The sequence below is a fragment of the Microcaecilia unicolor genome, chromosome 5, assembly GCF_901765095.1.
Source record: "Microcaecilia unicolor chromosome 5, aMicUni1.1, whole genome shotgun sequence".
NCBI lineage: Eukaryota > Metazoa > Chordata > Amphibia > Gymnophiona > Siphonopidae > Microcaecilia > Microcaecilia unicolor.
This window is the reverse complement of record NC_044035.1, coordinates 324,789,176-324,809,329: the sequence shown is the minus strand read 5'-3', so window position 1 is coordinate 324,809,329 and position 20,154 is coordinate 324,789,176. Positions and strand designations below refer to the sequence as shown.

The following is a 20,154-nucleotide window of genomic DNA, read 5'->3' as shown; positions in this document are numbered from 1 at the left end:
TACACTACTTTATGTGCTTGAAAGGCGTTAGATCAAATGCCAGATAAACTAAAGTAAGTGGAATGGGAGATACAACTGCCCGACCCAGGATGGATTTTGAGTTGGAGGGGTCGCCCACTGGTTAGTGCAGGGGCCTGAGAGGCAGGGGAACCAGGTTCAGTCCCCACTGTTGCTCCTTGTGACTCTGGGCAAGTCACTTAATCCTCTATTGTCCCAGGTGCAAAATAAGTACCTGTATATAATATGTAAACTGCTTTGCTTGTCACCACAAAAAAGGCGGTATATTAATTCCCATCCCTTTATCTGCTGGCACATTCTAGATTACTATGGCCCTTATTTTAGAAGGTTCCCAATGTCTAAATGGCAGCATGCAAACATCTGAAGAGGCCCAGATGTTTAAATGCCATTTTAGAATAGGGGCCTTTCAAACAAAAGGAAGGCAAGTGCACCTAGATGGTTAAGGGGCATGGGGAAGGCAGGGAGAGAGAGTGGTCTGTGTTCAGTTTTGGAGGCTGTATCTTCCTAAAGATGCAAAAAGACTGGAAGCGGTGCAAAGAAAAGCTACAAAAATGGTATGAGATTTGCATTGCAAACCGTACGAGGAGAGACTTGCCGACCTGAACATGTATACCTTGGAGGAAAGGAGAAAAAGGGGTGACATGATACAGACGTTCAAATATTTGAAAGGTGTTAATCCGCAAACAAACCTTTTCCGGAGACGGGAAGGCGGTAGAACTAGAGGACATGAATTGAGGTTGAAGGGGGACAGACTCAGGACTAATGTCAGGAAGTATTTTTTCACGGAGAGGGTGGTGGATATGTGAAATGCCCTCCTGCGGGAGGTGGTGGAGATGAAAATGGTAATGGAATTCAACCATGTGTGGATAACACAAAGAATCCTGTTTAGAAGGAATGGTTCCACGGAATCTTAGTGGAGATTGGGTGGCGACGCTGGTAATTGGGAAACAAATGGGAGCTGGGCAGACTTTTACGGTCTATGCCCTGTTTGTGATGATAGATAGGGATGGGGGAGTGTAAATTTTAAGGGGCCTTCGACCGCTAGCTTCAGAACTTAGTACCAAGAACAGTGTTGGGCAGACTTTTACGGTCTGTTGCCCTAAGAATAGCAAGGACAAATCAAACTTGGGTATACATATAAAGTATCATATACCATGTAAATGAGTTATGTTGTTGGACAGACTGGATAGACCATACAGGTCTTTATCTGCCGTCATTTACTATGTTACTATGTAATACAAATGTGCATTCCCTAGTTCACATAGAGAATCCACATCTATAGTGGGAAACCCAGGCGTTGGACTTTAGACCTGCGCCGAAGCACAACCAAGTGTCTGAATTAGAGATAGCTGTAAATCCTGACACCTGGGGGTCCTGTGATTCCAGTTGTTCTCCCCTTCCTAAAGCACACCCTTGCATCACCTCACTCTCCCTCCTCCCTAAGCAGCACCCAACAAAGCTCCCTCCCAATCACTGCACCCTGAACCTTTACCCCTTTTCTACCAGCACCAAAACCTCCCCACTCCAGCAGCACCCAACAGTACCCTCCTCGCAGCATCAGCCAAAACCATACTCTGGCAAACATGGCCCTCTCCTCCTTTGGGAGGATGCCTCCAGGGTGTGGGCCCAAGCTCCACACGTGGCAGCCTCCTTTGGGCTCCCCACCCAGTTCCTGGTCTTACTGAGGGCCCATGTCACTAGTGGGGCAGGAGAGAAAGGGCATCTGGTTCCCATCTACTATGTTATGTGGCCAGACGTGGCACAAAGACACAGATTTTTCTCGCTTAGAAAATGATGAGATCTTTGCAAGTTTAAATATGGAGTAATGCTGTGGTATGTCACAGCAGGCCATTTGGTAACATCTGTCCCAAACCTGAGGTACATTTTGCTGCTTTTAGATGATTTACGCAGTCAGGGACAGCATAATAAAGGCCCAGACCTCCACTTCTCACACTCGTTACCACGCTGTTCCTGACAGTTAATCATGTAGTTAAAGATCAAAGTATAAAGGCACCTGGCTTCTAACAGGGCTTTTTCAGCTCACTGTTAACCATCTAATGGGGTCTTGTCTCTACCAGCCCTACAAAAGAATACACATTTCTAAACAAGCTGCAAACGTTAGCCTGTGGCAAAGTATAAGCTTATCTTGCCCTACCTTGCAGGATATTAGCTGCAAAACCTCTCCTTAGGTCCTTGCAATGCTGTGGTCAGGCCTAAAGGCTCCTTCTCTTCTCGCTGGGCTCAAGCTGTCTTTCCTCAGCCGTGGGCTTTCTATTTCCCCTTGCTGAGCTGTGCTTCTTAGTCTTAGGCCTCTTAAAGTAACCCTGTGAAGGAGTGTGCTTAAGGTGGACTGGGAATATTTTATTCACACCCTTTCAGGCAGCCCATGGGGAATGCAGAGGGATACAAGAATATGTGTAGAGGCTAATTGGGGTCCTCATTCACATAAACCAGGAAGGACAGAAGAGTGAGGCCATGTACTACAACACAGTTGCTGAATGGTAGTGCCAGCCCTGAATAAAGTTGACCCTAGGGTGGTTCTAGGATTCTGGGAAACTTGCCATCTTCCCAGAGCTTCCAAGAATGGTTTGTTGTAGCAGCTTATTTGATATTTGAGTCTTATAATAATCTCACTGCAAATGCTACACACTTGACTTTGGAGGGCTTTTTTATCATACACTTTGGCAGATAGCTACTAATTAAAATTCAAGTATGTCATGAATTGCATTGGCTCTATTAGATTGAGAAGGTCAAAGTGCAAGAGTCAAGTTCAGACTGTTCCCATTATCTTGGATCAGGCATAGTGTATGTTGAAACTTTATATCCTGCCTTTATATAAAACTTGGCCAGAACTTACAGATTTGCCTAAGAAGATGTTAGTGCATAAATACTTAGCCTCCTTGTTCTCCTGTTTACACAGGGAATGAACACATGATCCTCTGTGCCATCAATGATGCCTTCTTCAAAACAATACAACCCACTCATTATGTGGAGTGTCAAAGGAAGGAGTTAAATTGTGATTTTTTTTTCTTTCCTTTGTACCACATTGAGCATTTTTATGTAGATCTGTTTTTCTTAGACCTGACACATTTGATATTGAGACTATCAGAGTCAGAGAGTTTATGGATGTTCATGTTTTTCTCACTCTCTTTTTCTCTCAGGGCTCAGAAGAGACCATTCGAGTTGTGTCAATGGACAAAGATTACCATGTGGAGTGTTATCACTGTGAGGTAAACGACCATTTTCTCCACCTCATTCCAGTGGTGAAATCTGCTACGTGTGTACAGCCACAATATTTCATTTTGTCTACTTCAGGATAACATATTGAACACCAGTTGTAATGCCTTTGTAATGCTCCGTGGTGCGACTGCACCTCAAATATTTTGTTCAGTTCTGGTCACTGCATCTCAAAAAAGATATAGTGGAATTAGAAAAGGTACAGAGAAGGGCAATGAAAATGATAAAGGGTATGAGTGTGGAAGACCAGAATCAATAATATTACGGTAATCCAACTTTGTTTTAACATGATCTCTCTATATATAAAAGGCAAAACCAATGTTCTATGAAGCCTCCAGCCGGAAGTGTGAAGGGGGCGAGATATCCGGTTTCCCTATGAGTGTCTGCCCCGCCCTCTCTGTAACACAGTCAGTGAAGGAAAACAGCAGAGCACGAAATCAAATTGCTGGCTCTGTAACAGTGAAGGACTCAGAGGGGGGAGGGGAGAGAGGCCAGAGGGCAGGGACACACACACTCCCACATGCACACAGAAGAAAACATTGGTAGCCCCCGTTTCATTTGCATCAGAAACGGGGCTTTTTTACTAGTCTCCAAATAAAGAAATAGTGCTAGACGACTGAGGTAAATGACCAGAAATCCAGTATGCACTGTTTTCTCTTTGGTTATTTGAACACAGATTGTATTAAACAATCTGCTATGGCAGAGGTTCCCAAACCTGGTCCTGAAGGCATCCCAGCCAATCAGGTTTTCAGGATACCCACAATGAATATTCATGAGAGAGATTTGCATGCACTTCCTGCTGGTTCACAGGTAGTCTATCAACACCTTCCTCTCCTTTAAATCTCCTTGGTTATAATCTCTCTCCAATAAATCTTTCCAATATTTGGGTATAACTTTAGACTCTCAACTAAATTTTTCTCACCAAATTTCTGGCTTATTTTAAAACATGTTTCTTTATTCTTCGCCAACTCCGCTCTGTCTGTAGATTCTTTGATTATGACATTTTCCATATATTGATTCTCTCTCTTCTCATCACCAGACTAGACTATTTACCTCAGTTGCTGTTGCTCACTTCGCAAGAAACTTCAGACCCTTCAGAATACTGCTCTCAAATTGCTTCACCGTGCTCGAAAATATGACCATGTCACTCCACTCTTTCTTAAATCACATTCCAGCTTATTTTTGAAAGAGAAAGACGCCCATATTTCGACCCAAATCGGGAGATGGGCGTCTTTCTCCCTTGGGCGCCAAAATCGGTATAATCGAAAGCCGATTTTGGGCGTCTTCAACTACACTCCGTTGCGGAAACGGCCAAAGTTGATGGGGCGTGTCGGAGGTGTGGTGAAGGTGGGACTGGGGCGTGGTTATGCGACCGAACAGAGTGGGCAGCTTTCGCTGATAATGGAAAAAACTAGCCGTTTTTAGCAAGAATTCAGTGCTCTTTTTGGACCCTTTTTTTTTCACGAACAAGTCCCAAAAAAGTGCCCCTAAATGACTAGATGACCACCAGAGGGAATCGGGGATGACCTCCCCTGACTCGCCCCCAGTGGTCACTAACCCCCTCCCACCACAAAAAATACTTTAAAAACTTTTTTTTCCAGCCTGTTTGCAGCCTCAAAATGTCATACCCAGCTCCCGACTGCAGTTATTGCAGGTCCCTGGAGCAGGTTGTTAGTGGGTTGCAGTGCACTTCAGGCAGGTGGACCCAGGCCCATCCCCACCCCCCTACCAGTTACACTTGTGCTGCTTAATGCTGAGCCCTCCAAAAACCCACTGTACCCACATGTAGGTGCCCCCCTTCACCCCTTAGGGCTATGGTAATGGTATAGACTTGTGGACAGTGGCTGTTGGGGGGATTTGGGGGGCTCAGCACACAAGGGAAGGGGTGCTATGCACCTGGGAGCTCTTTTAATGTCTTTTTTAATTTGTAAAGTGCCCCCTAGGGTGCCCAGTTGGTGCCCTGGAATGTGAGGAGGACCCAGTGCACTACGAATCCTGGCCCCTCCCACGACCCAATGCCTGGATTTGTTCGTTTTTGAGATGGGCGCTCTTCGGTTTCCATTATCGCTAAAAACTGATAGTGCCCAGCTCACAAACGCCCCAATCCTAGGCATTTGCCCTGCACAACCCGTATTATCGAAAAAAAGATGGACAGCCATCTTTTTTCCGAAAAATGCGGTTTGTCCCGCCCTTTCGTATGGCCGCCCAGGGAGATGGGCCGTTCGCGTTCGATTATGCCCCTCCATGGCTCCCAGTAGAACAACGGATCGTTTTTAAAACTCTTAGACTTGCTTTCAAAGCTCATCGTTTAATTTTTATTTTCTCATTTCCATTTTCCAAAATTCTGGACCAGCAGATTTACAGATCAGCAGGACCCAAAGCACTCTAAAACAAATAGTCAGAAACAACACCGTTATACCTAATTGTTCAACCACCCTTAGATTCACTTATGAGTTTTAAAAAGCATAACCACATGCATGTAAGGACTGGATAAACAAATTAAAACAACATTTATACAAATGCCCTTGTTATATAATACTTGGTTGCAATAGAAAACAGTAATGGACTATTCACATAGTAAGCGCACTGAGCCAACAGATTATTTTCACACTGAACACAGTTAACTTTGTATGAACTTTGTGGTTAACAGTGTGCTGAACTGAACAATGTTGCCACATTCAGACTGACTCTGGACAGAACTTCTACATGAAGGAAGCTCTTCCCTCGTTATTCACTACCTCTCTGTGAAATAGTAGCTTAATAAAAAAAGGCAAGTGCATTTTTACAATATACACTCAATCCACAAAACAAAAGAGCAAGTCCCACATGCCATTATTTTTCTTTGATGTAAGCACAGGGAAAAAAGATGTTAAATCTCCCATGTCTCAACCTAATTAATGTGGGTGGGGGTTTAATTGTATTTATAATAGTAAGTCTTAATTGTTAAACCCTATACTAGGCGAAAACATCTCTGCATGAATTCAAGCAGTCCCTATAACCAGCCCTTCCAAATGACACAATAATTAACAGTTTAGAACTAATTACTCAATACTTCCCCTGTGTACGATCAGCAATTCTGCAAAGCTGGCACATTGAAAATATAGCACGATCAAATAAAATGTTAATAATAATATAGAACAACAGTGTAGATAGAACAGCTCATAGGTTTGCTTGCTTTGTTATGGGTGACCAGGATGCTGACAGCTGCGCAGAGGAGAGGGAAAGGGAGACCAACCTAATTGGCTTCAGCTTTTTGATATCTCCTCTTCTGGCTCCCTGCACCGCTGCCCTTCTTCAATTTTCTGGGCCGCTGTCAGTGTCAGTGAGGTCAACACACTGTCTTCGGCAGCCCTGGAAGCTCTCCTTCTGTTGCAGCATCCCACCTAGGTGGGAAGTTGTAGCAGAGGGAAAGCTTTCGGGCTGCCGTAGGCAGTGTGTTTACCTCACTGATGCTGCCGGCAGCCTGGAAAATAGACGGGCAGCGATGCAAGGAGCAGTGAAGGACAGTGGTTCAGGGAGTGGGAGGACAGCCAGTAGTGCCAAAAACACAGGCAGTTGACTGGCCATCAGGGTTGGGGGCCTGAGGCTGGAATGGGGGGCTTGGACCCCCAAGGCCCCCTGTAGCTACGCCACTGGTTAGTGTCGGGGACTTGAGCACATGGTCAGCAGTGCCAGAGAGGAGACGGCAGTGTTAGCAGCGCTGATGGAAGAGGCAGTGAGTTTTGATCTGAGCAGTGTGAGCACCAGCACAGGAAGAGAGGAGGCAGCGAGGTCAGCACATGGTCATAGTGCCAGAGGAGAGTAGGTGGTTGAAGGACTACTACTACTACTACTATTTAGCATTTCTATAGCGCTACAAAGCGTACGCAGCGCTGCACAAACATAGAAGAAAGACAGTCCCTGCTCAAAGAGCTTACAATCTAGTAGACAAAAAATAAAGCAAACAAATCAATTAATGTGTAGAGGAAAGAGGAGAAGAAGGTAGGTGGAGGTGATTGGATACAAGTGGTTATGAGTCAAAAGCAATGTTAAAGAGGTGGGCTTTCAGTATTTAAAGATGGTCAAGGATGGGGCAAGACGTAGGGGCTCAGGAAGTCTATTCCAGACATAGGGCACAGCAAGACAGAAGGAGCAAAGTTTGGAGTTGGCAGTAGCGGAGAAGGGAACAGATAAGAAGGATTTATCCAGAGAACGGAGTGCACGGGAAGGGGTGTAGGGAAGGATAAGTGTGGAGAGATACTGGGGAGCAGCAGAGTGAGTACATTTATAGGTTAGTAGAAGAAGTTTGAACAGGATGCGAAAACGGATAGGGAGCCAGTGAAGCGACTTGAGGAGAGGGGTAGTATGAGTAAAGCGACCCTAGCAGAAGACGAGACGGGCAGCAGAGTTTTGAACCGACTGGAGAGGGGAGAGGTGACTAAGTGGGAGGCCAGCAAGAAGCAGATTGCAGTAGTCCAAACGAGAGGTGACAAGGGTGTGGATGAGGGTTTTGGTAGAGTGCTCAGAAAGAAAGGGGCGGATTTTACGGATGTTGTAAAGAAAGAAACGACAGGTCTTGGCGATCTGCTGGATATGAGCAGAGAAGGAGAGAGAAGAGTCAAACCCCAAGGTTTCGAGCTGAGGAGACAGGGAGAATGAGAGAGCCATCAACAGAAATAGAAAACGGGGAGGAGCGGGGAGATGGGTTTGGGGGGAAAAATGAGAAGCTCGGTTTTGGTCATATTTAATTTCAGGTGGCGTTGAGACATCCAGACAGCAATGTCAGACAAGCACGCTGAAACTTTGGTTTGGATGCAAGGTGAGATATCAGGGGTAGAAAGGTAGATTTGGGAGTCATCAGCATAGAGATGGTAGGAAAAGCCATGGGATGAGATTAATAAACCAAGGGAAGAAGTGTAGATAGAAAAGAGGAGGGAACCAAGAACAGAACCCTGAGGTACGCCGACAGGCAGAGGGATAGAAGTAGAAGAGGATCCACCAGAGTGAACACTAAAGGTGCGGAGGGAGAGGTAGGAAGAGAACCAGGAAAGGACAGAGCCCTGGAATCCAAGTGAGGACAGGGTATCGAGAAGTATGCTGTGATCGACAGTGTCAAAAGCAGCGGAAAGATCAAGAAGAATGAGGATGGAATATTGGCCTCTGGATTTAGCCAGTAATAGGTCATTGGAGACTTTAGTAAGCGCAGTTTCGGTTGAGTGGAGAGGGTGAAAACCAGATTGTAGTGGGTCAAGAATAGCATGTGAGGAGAGAAAATCAAGGCAGCGGCGGTGAACAGCACGCTCAAGTAATTTGGAGAGAAAGGGAAGGAGGGAGATGGGTCGGTAATTAGAGGGACAAGTAGGGTCGATTGAAGGCCTCTTAAGAAGAGGTGTGACCACAGCGTGTTTAAAAGCAGCAGGGACAGTCGCAGTGGAAAGTGAGAGGTTGAGAATGGGACAGATAAAGGGACGCATGTAAAACGCCATTTTAGTAGCCCGTTCACATCCTTCCGAGGCAAGGCTATAATCAGTTTGAAAAATCCATGTCCCAAATTATTATTGCGCTTAAGTTCACCTCCTTGTACTTTGCATGCTTTGGTGGGATTGAGGGGGGGGGGGATTAGGACAGGAGGCAAAGTGAAAAGTCATTCTGGCAGTGTGGGGAGGATGAAGCTGTCCTGGGAGGGAGAAAGAGAGAGACTGCTAGAGCTGTTTTGGGAGGGAGGGAGAGTGGTGCTGGAGCTTTGCTTGGAGAGAGGGAGAGAAAAAGAGTGCTAGAGCTGTGCTGTGAGCAGCTAAATCTAGCCATCAGTGTTCGCTAGACAGCTAGATGTAAGTACTGTAAATGGCGCATTGGAGATGTAACTGGGGATGGGGGGGGGGGGGGGTAAACTATGTGAACATAATTCAGTTTTCAAATGTAAGACCTGCATAGTTTTTCCCTCACTCCTCAGCCCACAGAAACAGCAGGGGCAAACCCCCAGATTCGGTATAGGTCACCCAAATTTGGGTGCAGATCGCAGATCCATACATAAACTAATTAGTTAATTAGGCACTAACAATTATGGGAGTGAACAAGCACTTAATTGGTAGTAATTAGCAGTTACGCGCAGATCTGCCCAACATTCTGTTCCATAGCATCTGTACCTAAGTTTCATAGCGTCCAACTCAAAAGAGAGTGTGGCCATGGGAGGGGCATGGGCAGGGGCAGGTCAAGTGTATTGGATCGACGTTTGCCACAGTATCATTGTGGCAAATGTCGATCCAAGGTCTTTAATGATTCTTCTTTTCAAAGCGCCATCTGTTAAGGTGTGCAATCTTCCATTGCACAATTGAGAGCTCAACAAATAGTTTTTTGAGTGGAAATTATATGATCATATACATATTGATTAGCCCCTGATGCAGCCCAGTTGGGCGAAACACGGCCTGTGTCGGGCTTGCTAACTATATTATGATCTATATTTATCAATAAAATTTTTATATATATATACGTATCTGCTTTGCCTGTTTTCCATCTTGGAGTTTGCAGATCGATTACCCTGTTGTTTTCTTGGACCTCCTCATACTAGGACACATCTTGAATTGCAACGGGTGTATAATTCAAGCGCTCTCCTTTGTTACTGACCTGAAGGTACGGCTAAAGAAAACTGATGCCTTTCTAAGGATTCTCACCAGTTACCATATCCTTCCACCTCAAACTTCTGTTGTTCTCCCGTTTCTCATTGGGAATAATTGTAGGCGTGCAAATCTTTAAAAATGTGCAGTAGTGTATTTGAATACTTCTACAGTGTACAGTAGTTATAAATTACTTCCTGCCCAAAGGCGTAAAAGTGCCACTTAATAGCAAGTAATATGCCCATGATAAATAACTTACAGTGAATTGTTGTTGAAAATCACCAGTTAATTCTTGCAGCTGTCTGGGTGGTGCTGCAGTTGTGGCACAGCCCCAGCAGCTGCAAGAACCATGACATTAGCCGTGGAAACCGAAAAGAAAATCACCGGTGCCTGCAACATTGTTTACTTATCTGTACTGCTGTCCAAAAGCAAAGCTTCTGCTTTCTTGCTTGAAGCTTTTAAGTGAGAAGGGATTTTGTTTGGTGGAAGGAATGGAGATGCTGGTTAGTATTTTCTGTAGGCATGTCAAGGAAGGTCAAGGTCAACATTTGTGATACATTTTGCATCTGAATTCTGCAGGATGGACTAGTTCGAGAGTTCTAGAGAGATGCACATAGGCACACGGATACTAGCAGATAACATCACAAAGATCCAGGAGGTGAAGGAGCTCCCATTCCAGGGATGGATATGCCTAAGTCTATAAGCTGCAGAATGGAGTGGGCCAAGACCTGCTCAATATGTTGCCCAACACAGCATCAGCAACTTGAGAACTTGGGAATAAGTCAGAGACTGGTTTGTTTGGCCCCTTCTGCCACAAAGGTTTCCTGCCAACTGTCTAAGCCAGCACCTACTCAATAAGCACCTTGCATTGCATTTCATTACATGGGTAGCAGACTCGGAATTTAAAATAAGGCTAGGCTGTTTGTAGACCAAAAATGGAAAAGAAACCCCCATTCTGCCTGAAAGAGGAAAGTGGCTTTTAATTGTCAGAGATGCAGTGAAACAAGGGAGTCTTGGCATGTATGTGTGTGGGAGCTGTTATTCTCTCTCACTGGGCAACAGAATTAAAACATATGTTGACAGTACAATCGATCCTTACATGGGCAAAGAGAAATGTTTGGGCGTCTGGTGCCAGAGTTTGTCATGCTTGGCATGTGAATGCCTGTCTGCTCCCCAGCAGGCCACTGTGCATCCTTCTTCCACTGTCTGAGAACCAGATACCCAGTATAAATTTCACAGGAAAAAGGATGCCGCTTCAATTATTTTTCACTTTGTCCAGAAATTCTGCTTGACAGGATTGTGAAACCAGTTGTCTTAACCTAGAGCAGAAAACCAGTCAGCAGTTCTGGTCATTATACGGTCTGTGCCAGAGCCAATGGTGGGAGGCGGGGATAGTGCTGGGCAGACTTGTACGGTCTATGCCCAGAAAAAGACAGGTACAAATCAAGGTAAGGTATACACAAAAAAGTGGCACATTTCTTGGGCAGACTGGATGGACCGTGCAGGTCTTTTTCTGCCGTCATCTACTATGTTGCTATGTTATTTTCAAGGATGCCATCCTAAAAGAACCAAATGAAGATAAAGATGAGACTAACCGCACAGAGCTGATGCTTCCATGTGAAACCAGAGTCTTCAAAGCTGCAGCGAAGGACTGGCATTCTGCCTTCGGGTAGGCCGCCTCCTGGTATGACTGCAATCTAATATAAGTGCATGGGCAGTAATTAAGTGGTCTGAGCTGAGACTGTTATGTCTAGCTTGTTGCTAATTTTGTTCTCAGACTCCTCTGTGAAGCCTGCCATTTTGCCTGGTTTTTAAGTGCCTGTTATCTAATCCATCATCACTGCCCTAATGAACTCTGAGACTTAACATACATAGAATACTCTGCTTATACTGCCGAGCATGCTTCCTTTTGTTTTTTTTAATGGTTTGAAAAAAGTTGAGACAACTGTCGCTGACAAAAAAAGAAAAGGGATGATGAGAATCCACAGAAATATTTTGGATGATGAGAGCTTCCACAGAAATATTTTGGAATTCCCTGCTTATGTTAAATATGAAGGGACTCATTGGCATCCTCTGTGACTATCTATTGATGCTGATAAGTTATCACTCATTCTAAAGAGAAACGCCTTCTTTTGTTGATAATATGTAATGTTATCCCGGTGCTACTTTGAAATTTCTGAGCGCACGCTCAAACAAAACAAAAAAAGCCAGCAAGAATTTCCCTCTTATAAAAGAAGCCGTCAAAATTCAAAGGCGCCTGTGTGACTAGAGTCGAATGTCAACTGCTTAAGCTCTTCTTTTCCAAAAATTGTATCTGTAGAAGCTGATACTTGCAAAAAATATAGCTGTTTAAGGTATAGGAGTGAAGGAATGGTCTAGTGGTTAGAGCACCGCCCTTAATATCCAGAGGTGGCCAGTTCAAATCCTTGATCTTGGGTGAGTCGCTTAACTCTTCATTGCCTCAGGTGCAAGGTTAGGGCCCTGTTTACTTAGGTGCGTTAGTGTTTTTAATGTGCGCTAATTGTGTACGTGCTTACAATATCCCGATAGGTGCCTACATGGTTAGCACACTCGCTAATTGAAGGCACGTTAAAAATGCTAATGTGACTTAGTGTTGTGTCCCCTACCTCAACACAGGCGGCGTCCTCGGGCTGCATGGGGTCCCGTCGACACGCACGCTTGACTGTCACAGCCCTGAGCCATGTATGTGTAGTTCTTCTCTGGGTTTGTTGAGAGAGCGGTGGTTGCAGGCTCCTTAATTGCTTTGCTTCCAGGCACCTGTGCCTGCTCTCTCTCTGCCTGGCTTCCCTTGCTTCTCCCCTATTGGTCTTCCGGTTCCTCCTTCCCCTACTCTTGTCCTGTGGCTGTGCTCCTTCTCCCTGCTGGTTCCTGCTGATGTCAGACGCCAGCACTTTATCAGCTGAGCTCTTCCTGGACTCCATGGTTCGGCTTCTACTTTGGTAGGTGTTACTTGCTCAGTAGTTTACTTCTTATCTACTTGTCCCTCGTTGCTGACTTTGCCTGTACCTGGATCACTCTCTTGCCTGCTGCCTGCCTATTGACTTCGCCTGTACCTGGATTACTCTCTTGCCTGCTGCCTGCCTATTGACTTTACCTGTGCCTGGATTACTCTCTTGCCTGCTGCCTGCTGCCTGCCTACTAACTTTGCCTGTATCTGGATTACTCTCTTGACCTGCTGCCTGCCTACTGACTTTACCTGTGCCTAGATTACTCTCTTGCCTGTTGTTTCCTGTTGACATTGCCTGTACCTGGATCACTCTCTTGCCTGCTGCCTGTCTGGCCGATACGTTTACCACCCCGCTTCCAGCTCCGTCTTGTAAGTCCTGCAGGCCACCCTTACCTAGGGGCTCAACCTCTAGGAAACAGCGGTCAGTGCAGGTGAAACCCGGGGTTGTCCGGCCACCAAGCAGAACCTGGTCTGAGTACCGGGCTCAGCAGCGCTCTACTTGGTACAAGAACACACAAGTCTGATACTTAGTAATCAGGGCCCTTAGATTGTAAGCCCTCTAGGGACAGAGAAATACTCAAGTGTACCTGCATGTAACTCACCTTGACCTACTACTGAAAAGGTGTGAGCAACATCCTAATAATAGAAAGGGCCCGGGACAGGATTTAGATGACAGTGATATCCAGATACATTTATCCTGTTAGGGGGACCACACACACAGCAGGCCTCATTTTAAACAAAGTTTTCCATTTAAGTTTAGGACTGCATATTCAAAAGTCCTACTTAAATGGATAGGGCTATTGAATATTAGATGTAATTCCTGGGAACCTGGTCTTCTTGGTGAAGGACTGACAGGAGATGGGGGCCTGCCACAACAAATCCCATGTCCTTTGGGGTGTGCTGGGCGGAGGGGGAAGAGGTCTTCCATGCCCTTCCTCTCTGAAATTCATATTAACCTTCCAAAGTGAGCAAATGTCTGGTCAAATTCAGTTTAATTTTAACATTTATATTCCATCTGATGTCAGTTAAAAATTAAGGGGTCAATATTCAAACTGATTTAAGCAAGCAGGAGAGACTCCTGCCTGGTTACATCACACTTGGCAGGCCATATGGCTACCAATATTCAGTGGCAGTTAACTGGACAGTGCTGCTGAATATTGGCTCTAACTGCATATAGGAAAACTGGCAGTGGGGGGCATTCTGGGGACAGAATCAGGGAGGAGCTGAGCAAATTCAGTGCTGGCGCCTCCATAGCAGTCCTAATTTTGGTGGCGTAGCTACACAGGTCTGGCACTAAGTATCAGCTTCCAGATTTTGGCAGGAATAATGTTCTGTTATCCCCTCCCTTACCTCTCCCCAGGCAAAAGCAAATTCCCCCCCCCCCCCCCCCACCACTCAAATAGTGCCCCCTTCTGGCCATCCCCTTCAAAGTGGTGGCCCCTTCCCTAAGCACCCTTCCCCTTGAGCAACATTCAGTCCTGTCCCCATAGAGCAGTACCCCCTCCACAAGCACCTCCTCACTCCCATTAGGTCCCATCCACTGGCCTACTTGAATATTCCCTGGTGGTCTAGAGGGTCTTCTGGACCAGAGCAATCCCAAATCACTCCTGCCCATTCTGGTTCCAGCCTCAAAATGGCTGCCACTACCGCTAAAGTCAGTCTCACAGTACTGAATATCATCCAGAACTCACTTAAGTCCTGGAGGCCACCACATGGCCTTATGACCTGGACATTCAATGCTGGTGCTCAGATAAGGCCGGTGTCAGTCAGCTCTTTAAAAAAAAAAAAAAACGCTGACCACCACTGGCTGAGTATTGACTAGTAAACATAAAAATTTCAGCAGTATACAAACACAAATTTAATCAGACAGAAAAACTTCAAACAGCCAAGTTTTCAATGAATGTTGAAACTGTCCATAATGGCATCATATGTGCCGGTGGTTGGGAGGCGGGGATAGTGCTGGGCAGACTTATACGGTCTGTGCCCTGAAGAGCACAGGTACAAATCAAAGTAGGGTATACACAAAATTAGCACATATGAGTTATCTTGTTGGGCAGACTGGATGGACCGTGCAGGTCTTTTTCTGCCATCATCTACTATATTACTATGTCCATAATGGCATCATATGTAACTCTGGAAGAAAAGACTTTCACATTTTGGGACTCATTTCTACAATAATTTCCTTTCTAGTGTAGGCAAGGATACTCCTAACATACCAACAGGGCGTAACTGGCGATCGGGCACATGTAGCATTATAACATGATTCACATGGGAAAGGGAATGGAATGTGATATACCACCTTTCCGTGGTGACAAAGTGATTTACATATTATATACAGGTACGTATTTTGCACCTAGGGCAATGGAGGGTTAAGTGAGTTGCCCAGAGTCACAAGGAACTACAGTGGGCCCAGTTCTCTTGATTTGCAGCCCGCTGCACTAACCATTAGGCTACTCCTCCACATATACACTTGTGATAACTCATGCAGGACTTGAAATACAAACTAAAGTAATTTAAAATGTATTCAGGCCCAGATAGCTAACCAGAGAAGTTTATTCAAATATAGAGTGGCCCTATTCCACTTGGACCTCCCAAGAACCAATTTGGGTGTCACGTTCTGTTGCACTTGTAGCAGTCACTCATAGCTGATGGTCTAGGAGGCCATGCAACACTGGATTACAATGTTCCAAGGGGGATAGTACAACAGCTCGCAGCACATTCCTCAGATGATGGCGTTATCAAGGTTATGCCCTTATTTGACAGACAAGTCCAAGATTATCAGATACTTGCCTACCTCGGCAGCCACCTGAATCTGTACTGTGAACGCATGCAGGATGTGCATTCCTCAAACTTTAATTACCCAACTAAGAGGGATTCTAGAACCTGCAATAATGGGATCCTCAAAGGGTTTATCGAGGTTACAACCACCTACCCAAAGAACCTTAGTTTTTTTCGGTGTTAACCTTTAGGTCTCTTTTCCAACCACTACCAAAAGAATCATGGTTTACCTTTAGGCCAATCTTCCTGATCCAGTGATGTATACACTCAAAAGAGGTATTACATAAATGCATGCTACAGGTAGTAAATGAACAAATTACTATAATACCCACATGAAACATGATTTATACCAAAAATTCAATAACTTACCACCTAATGAGTTTACATAAAGATTAATGAGAAATTGGATCCAACAGCACAATATGTTTCAGTCAAGATTGTTCTCTTCTAGTGTTAGAGGTGATTGAAAGAGAAAACTACGACAGTAAGACTGTAAGCATGTATGAATCCCAAACCCTTCTTCTCTGTTAACTTTTTCACTTACTTACTTATTTATTTATTGCATTTCTATCCCACATTTTCCCAGCTGATGGTAGGTTCAATGTGGCTTACATGGAACAGTGGGCGGTTACAATGTAGCGTGTGGGGTTAACAATTTGATGGAGACAGTGAAAACAATTTGATGGAGACAGTGAAAGTCTGTGGGATCTCTCACTGAAGTATTGAATTAGAAGTTTGTAGTTAGGTCCGATTGGTTCCCTGGAAAGTTAGGTTGGGTCGACAGGGATGTATTTTTTTAATAGGTGGGCCTTTAGGTGCTTTCATAAGTTTAGGTAGTTGTCTTTCAGTTTTAGGTCTTTGGAGAGTGTGTTCCAGGTTTTGGCGCTGATATAGGAAAAACTGGTTGCGAGAGTTGATTTTTATTTGATGTCTTTGAATGATGGGAAGTGGAGGGTAAGGTAGGATCTTGCTGATTTGTTTATATTCCAAATTGGTAAATCTATTAGGTTGGTCATATAGTTTGGTTAGAGACCGAAAATTATCCTATATACTAGTGAGCTGATCTTGAAGGCTATGCGGTCCTTGATTGGTAACCACTGTAGTTTCAGGAGGAGGAGTTTAGCGCTATCGACTTACGTTTAGCGCTGTCCACTTATGTTGACCTAGTGAAAATGGACTAGACTACTGCTGTCTGCCATCTCCCTCCTGCTCTTCTTCCAGCACTCCTGTGGCTCTTTGAACTAAACCACAAGATGCTGTTCCTTGAGGGGTCTCCCTCTCTCATTCCCTAGTTCTCCAGTCCCCAGTGTCCATGCACTCCTCAGAACACTGCAAGGTTGGTAGAGGGAAAGGACTAGCAGTTTTTGTACATCACACACTATTCTAGCACCGTCTCCCCTTCGAGCACGTCATCAATACATGCACCTCTATTAAACATAGACTGTGAAACCTCTGAAGACATATTAGTAAGGGGGGATGTATTGAATCCATTATATGGACACAAAGGTATGCAGATAAATCATCTGCTTATCTTTAGCTTTTTCTATGAATATTGCTGCCAAATTTATGTCCACTGAGTTTCATAGGCACAGAAGGGGAGAAAAATAGACCTGGTTGCTAATAAGTTATAAAAAGACATTTCCAAAGGTTTGAAACATTCCCACTTTATCCAGAGAACCTGCTTTGGTAAATGATTCCTTTCTTTGTAGTGTCTGCATAGATGCAACGACCAGTGGCAGACATTCTGATGAAGAATTTTTTAGCCACAATAATCCTCTAACTGGCCTTTTCCATTATAATCTGTGAGTACATTGAGATTCGTTCAGGTGAAGGTATTGCACCATGTCAAGTAATTGATATATCATTGTAACTTAAGCTGATTTCTTGACCTTGCATCACTAAAGCCTTTTTACAAACATGTAGAGAGGGGGTTGCATTTTTCTTGCAGTGGAAGCCTGTTTCAATTAAGTTTGAGCAATTAGCAGAAGGAAACAACCGGTCAGAAAAAAAATGTCAAAACATTTGGCTGAACTTATCTGCTTACATAGGAGTACCAGGTACTGGTATATTTTTCTTATGCACAGTGTTTTAGCCTGGCATGATACCTGCAGAAGGTCTTATTACATTTTACAAGTGAACTATGACGCAGAGATAGGTAACCTCCAGCCCCACTGGAAATCCAGTCTGGGCCCCCTCCCCCTTAGGTATATTAAAAGCAAGAAGCCAGCAAAAAAAATCGGTTGGACCGCTAGATGACCGAGGGGTAAAAGGGGCACTCAGGGAAGACAAAGCCATAGCAGAGAGATTAAATGAATTATTTGCTTCGGTCTTCACCAAGAAAGATTTGGGAGAGATACTGAGTGAAATCTCTATAAACCTGGAAGATGTAATGGCGCAATTTGACAAATTGAAGAGTAGCAAATCACCTGGACCATATGGTATTCATCCCAGAGTACTGATAAAATTAAAAAATGAACTTGCAGAACTGTTGTTAGTAATATGCAATTTATCTTTAAAATCCAGCATAGTACCGGAAGATTGGAGGGTGGCCAATGTAACACCGATTTTTTAAAAATGTTACAGAGGTGATCCAGGAAATTATAGACTGGTGAGCCTGACATTGGTACTGGGCAAAATGGTAGAGACTATTATAAAGAACAAAATTACAGAACATATTCAAAAGCATGAATTAATGAGACAAAACCAACATGGATTTAGTGATGGGAAATCTTGCCTCGCTAATCTATTACATTTCTTTGAAGAGGTGAATGAAAGGTGAGCCAGTTGATATTGAGGCATATTTTCAAAGCACTTTGGGAGGCTAAGTTCCATAGGTTTCTATGGAACTTTGGGAGGCTAAGTGCTTTGAAAATGAGCCTCATTGTGTATCTGGATTTTCAAAAAACATTTGACAAAGCATTTCACGAAAGACTTCAGAGGAAATTAGAGAGTCATGGGAAAGGAGGTAGTGTACTACTGTGGATTAAAAACTGGTTAAAAGATAGAAAATAGAAAGTAGGGTTATATGGTCAGTATTCTCAATGGAGAAGAATAGATAGTTGGGTTCCCCAAGGGTCTGTGCTGGGACTGTTACTTTTTAACATATTTCTAAATAATCTAGAGATGGGAGCAACTAGTGAGGTAATTAAATTTGCTGACAACACAAAATTATTCAAAGTTGTTAAATCGCAAGAATATTGAGAAAAATTACAAGAGGACCTTACGAGATTGGAAGACTGGGCATCCAAATGGCAGATAACGTTTATTTATTTGTTGCATTTGTATCCCACATTTTCCCACCTATTTGCAGGCTCAATGTGGCTTACAATTTTCCGTCATGACTTATGCCATTTCAGAATACAGATACAAATGGTAATATATATAGAAACATGGATGATATAATAAACAATCAGGTAAAAAAGGGGAGAACATGCAATTGGTATCACATATTGAACATGGATTACATGATAATTTAGTCAGTACGATAATAGGGAGAAAATAATCTGATTGTTAAGTAGATGATGGAGAATTACGGTTCCAATTATGAGTCATTATGGTATGTTATGTTAAAGAGATGTGTCTTCAGTGCTTTACGGAAGTTAATTAGGTTGTGAATTATTTTCAGGTCAAGTGGTAAAGCATTCCACATTTGCGAACTCAAGTATGAAAAGCTGGATGCATGTATTACTCTATATTTTAGACCTTTACAGCTGGGGAAATGAAGATTTAGGAATGTGCGTGCTGATCTTTTATTTTTGTTACATTTGTACCCTGTACTTTCCCACTCATAGCAGGTTCAATGCGGCTTACATATTTTATACAGGTACTTATTTGTACCTGGGGCAATGGCGAGTTAAGTGACTTGCCCAGAGTCACAAGGAGCTGCCTGTACCTGCAGTGGGAATCAAACCCAGTTCCCCAGGACCAAAGTCCACCACACTAACCACTAGGCCACTCCTCCACTCCTGGGTTTTAGCATTCCTGGGTGGTAGGTCAGGGCATCACCGTGAATTATTTTATGCACCAGAATTCATATTTTGAAAGTTATACGTTCTTTAAGAGGAAGCCAGTGTAAGTTTTCTCTTAGGGGCTTAGCACTTTCGTATTTTGTTTTTTCCAAATATAAGTCTGGCTGCGGTGTTTTGGGCAGTTTGAAGTTTTTTAATGATTTGTTCTTTACAGCCAGCAAGAAGACCATTGCAATAGTCTAGGTGACTCAGTACCATTGATTGTATTAGATTACGAAAGATTCCCCTAGGGAAGAAAGGTTTAACTCTTTTGAGTTTCCACATTGAGTGAAACATCTTCCTTGTTGTATTCTTAACATGGCTTTCCAGTGTGAGATTCCAATCAACGGTTACGCCTTAAATTTTAACTGAAATTGAACATGTGCAAGGGAGGCCTACCCCTGCACATGTGTGAAAAACGAGCATGCGCAGGAAGCAGCCTCTGCCATGTATGCTCAGTCTTGTGAAAACTGAGCATCCTTAGGGGTGGGGCAGCTCAGGTATTTGGGGTGACATGTGGGCAGAGAAGGGCAACATTTTGTGCCCTTCTACT

General features: G+C 44.0%; 1 protein-coding gene across 1 annotated transcript in view; it reads left to right on the top strand.

Moving 5' to 3' along the window:
• The window catches only part of WTIP (WT1 interacting protein), a 238,722-nt gene that overhangs the window by 207,727 nt on the left and 10,841 nt on the right, over positions 1 to 20,154 (top strand). The window contains exon 7 of the mRNA XM_030204445.1: positions 3,180 to 3,248. Coding sequence (XP_030060305.1) covers positions 3,180 to 3,248 — 69 coding nt within the window. The remainder of the gene's footprint in view (positions 1 to 3,179; positions 3,249 to 20,154) is intronic.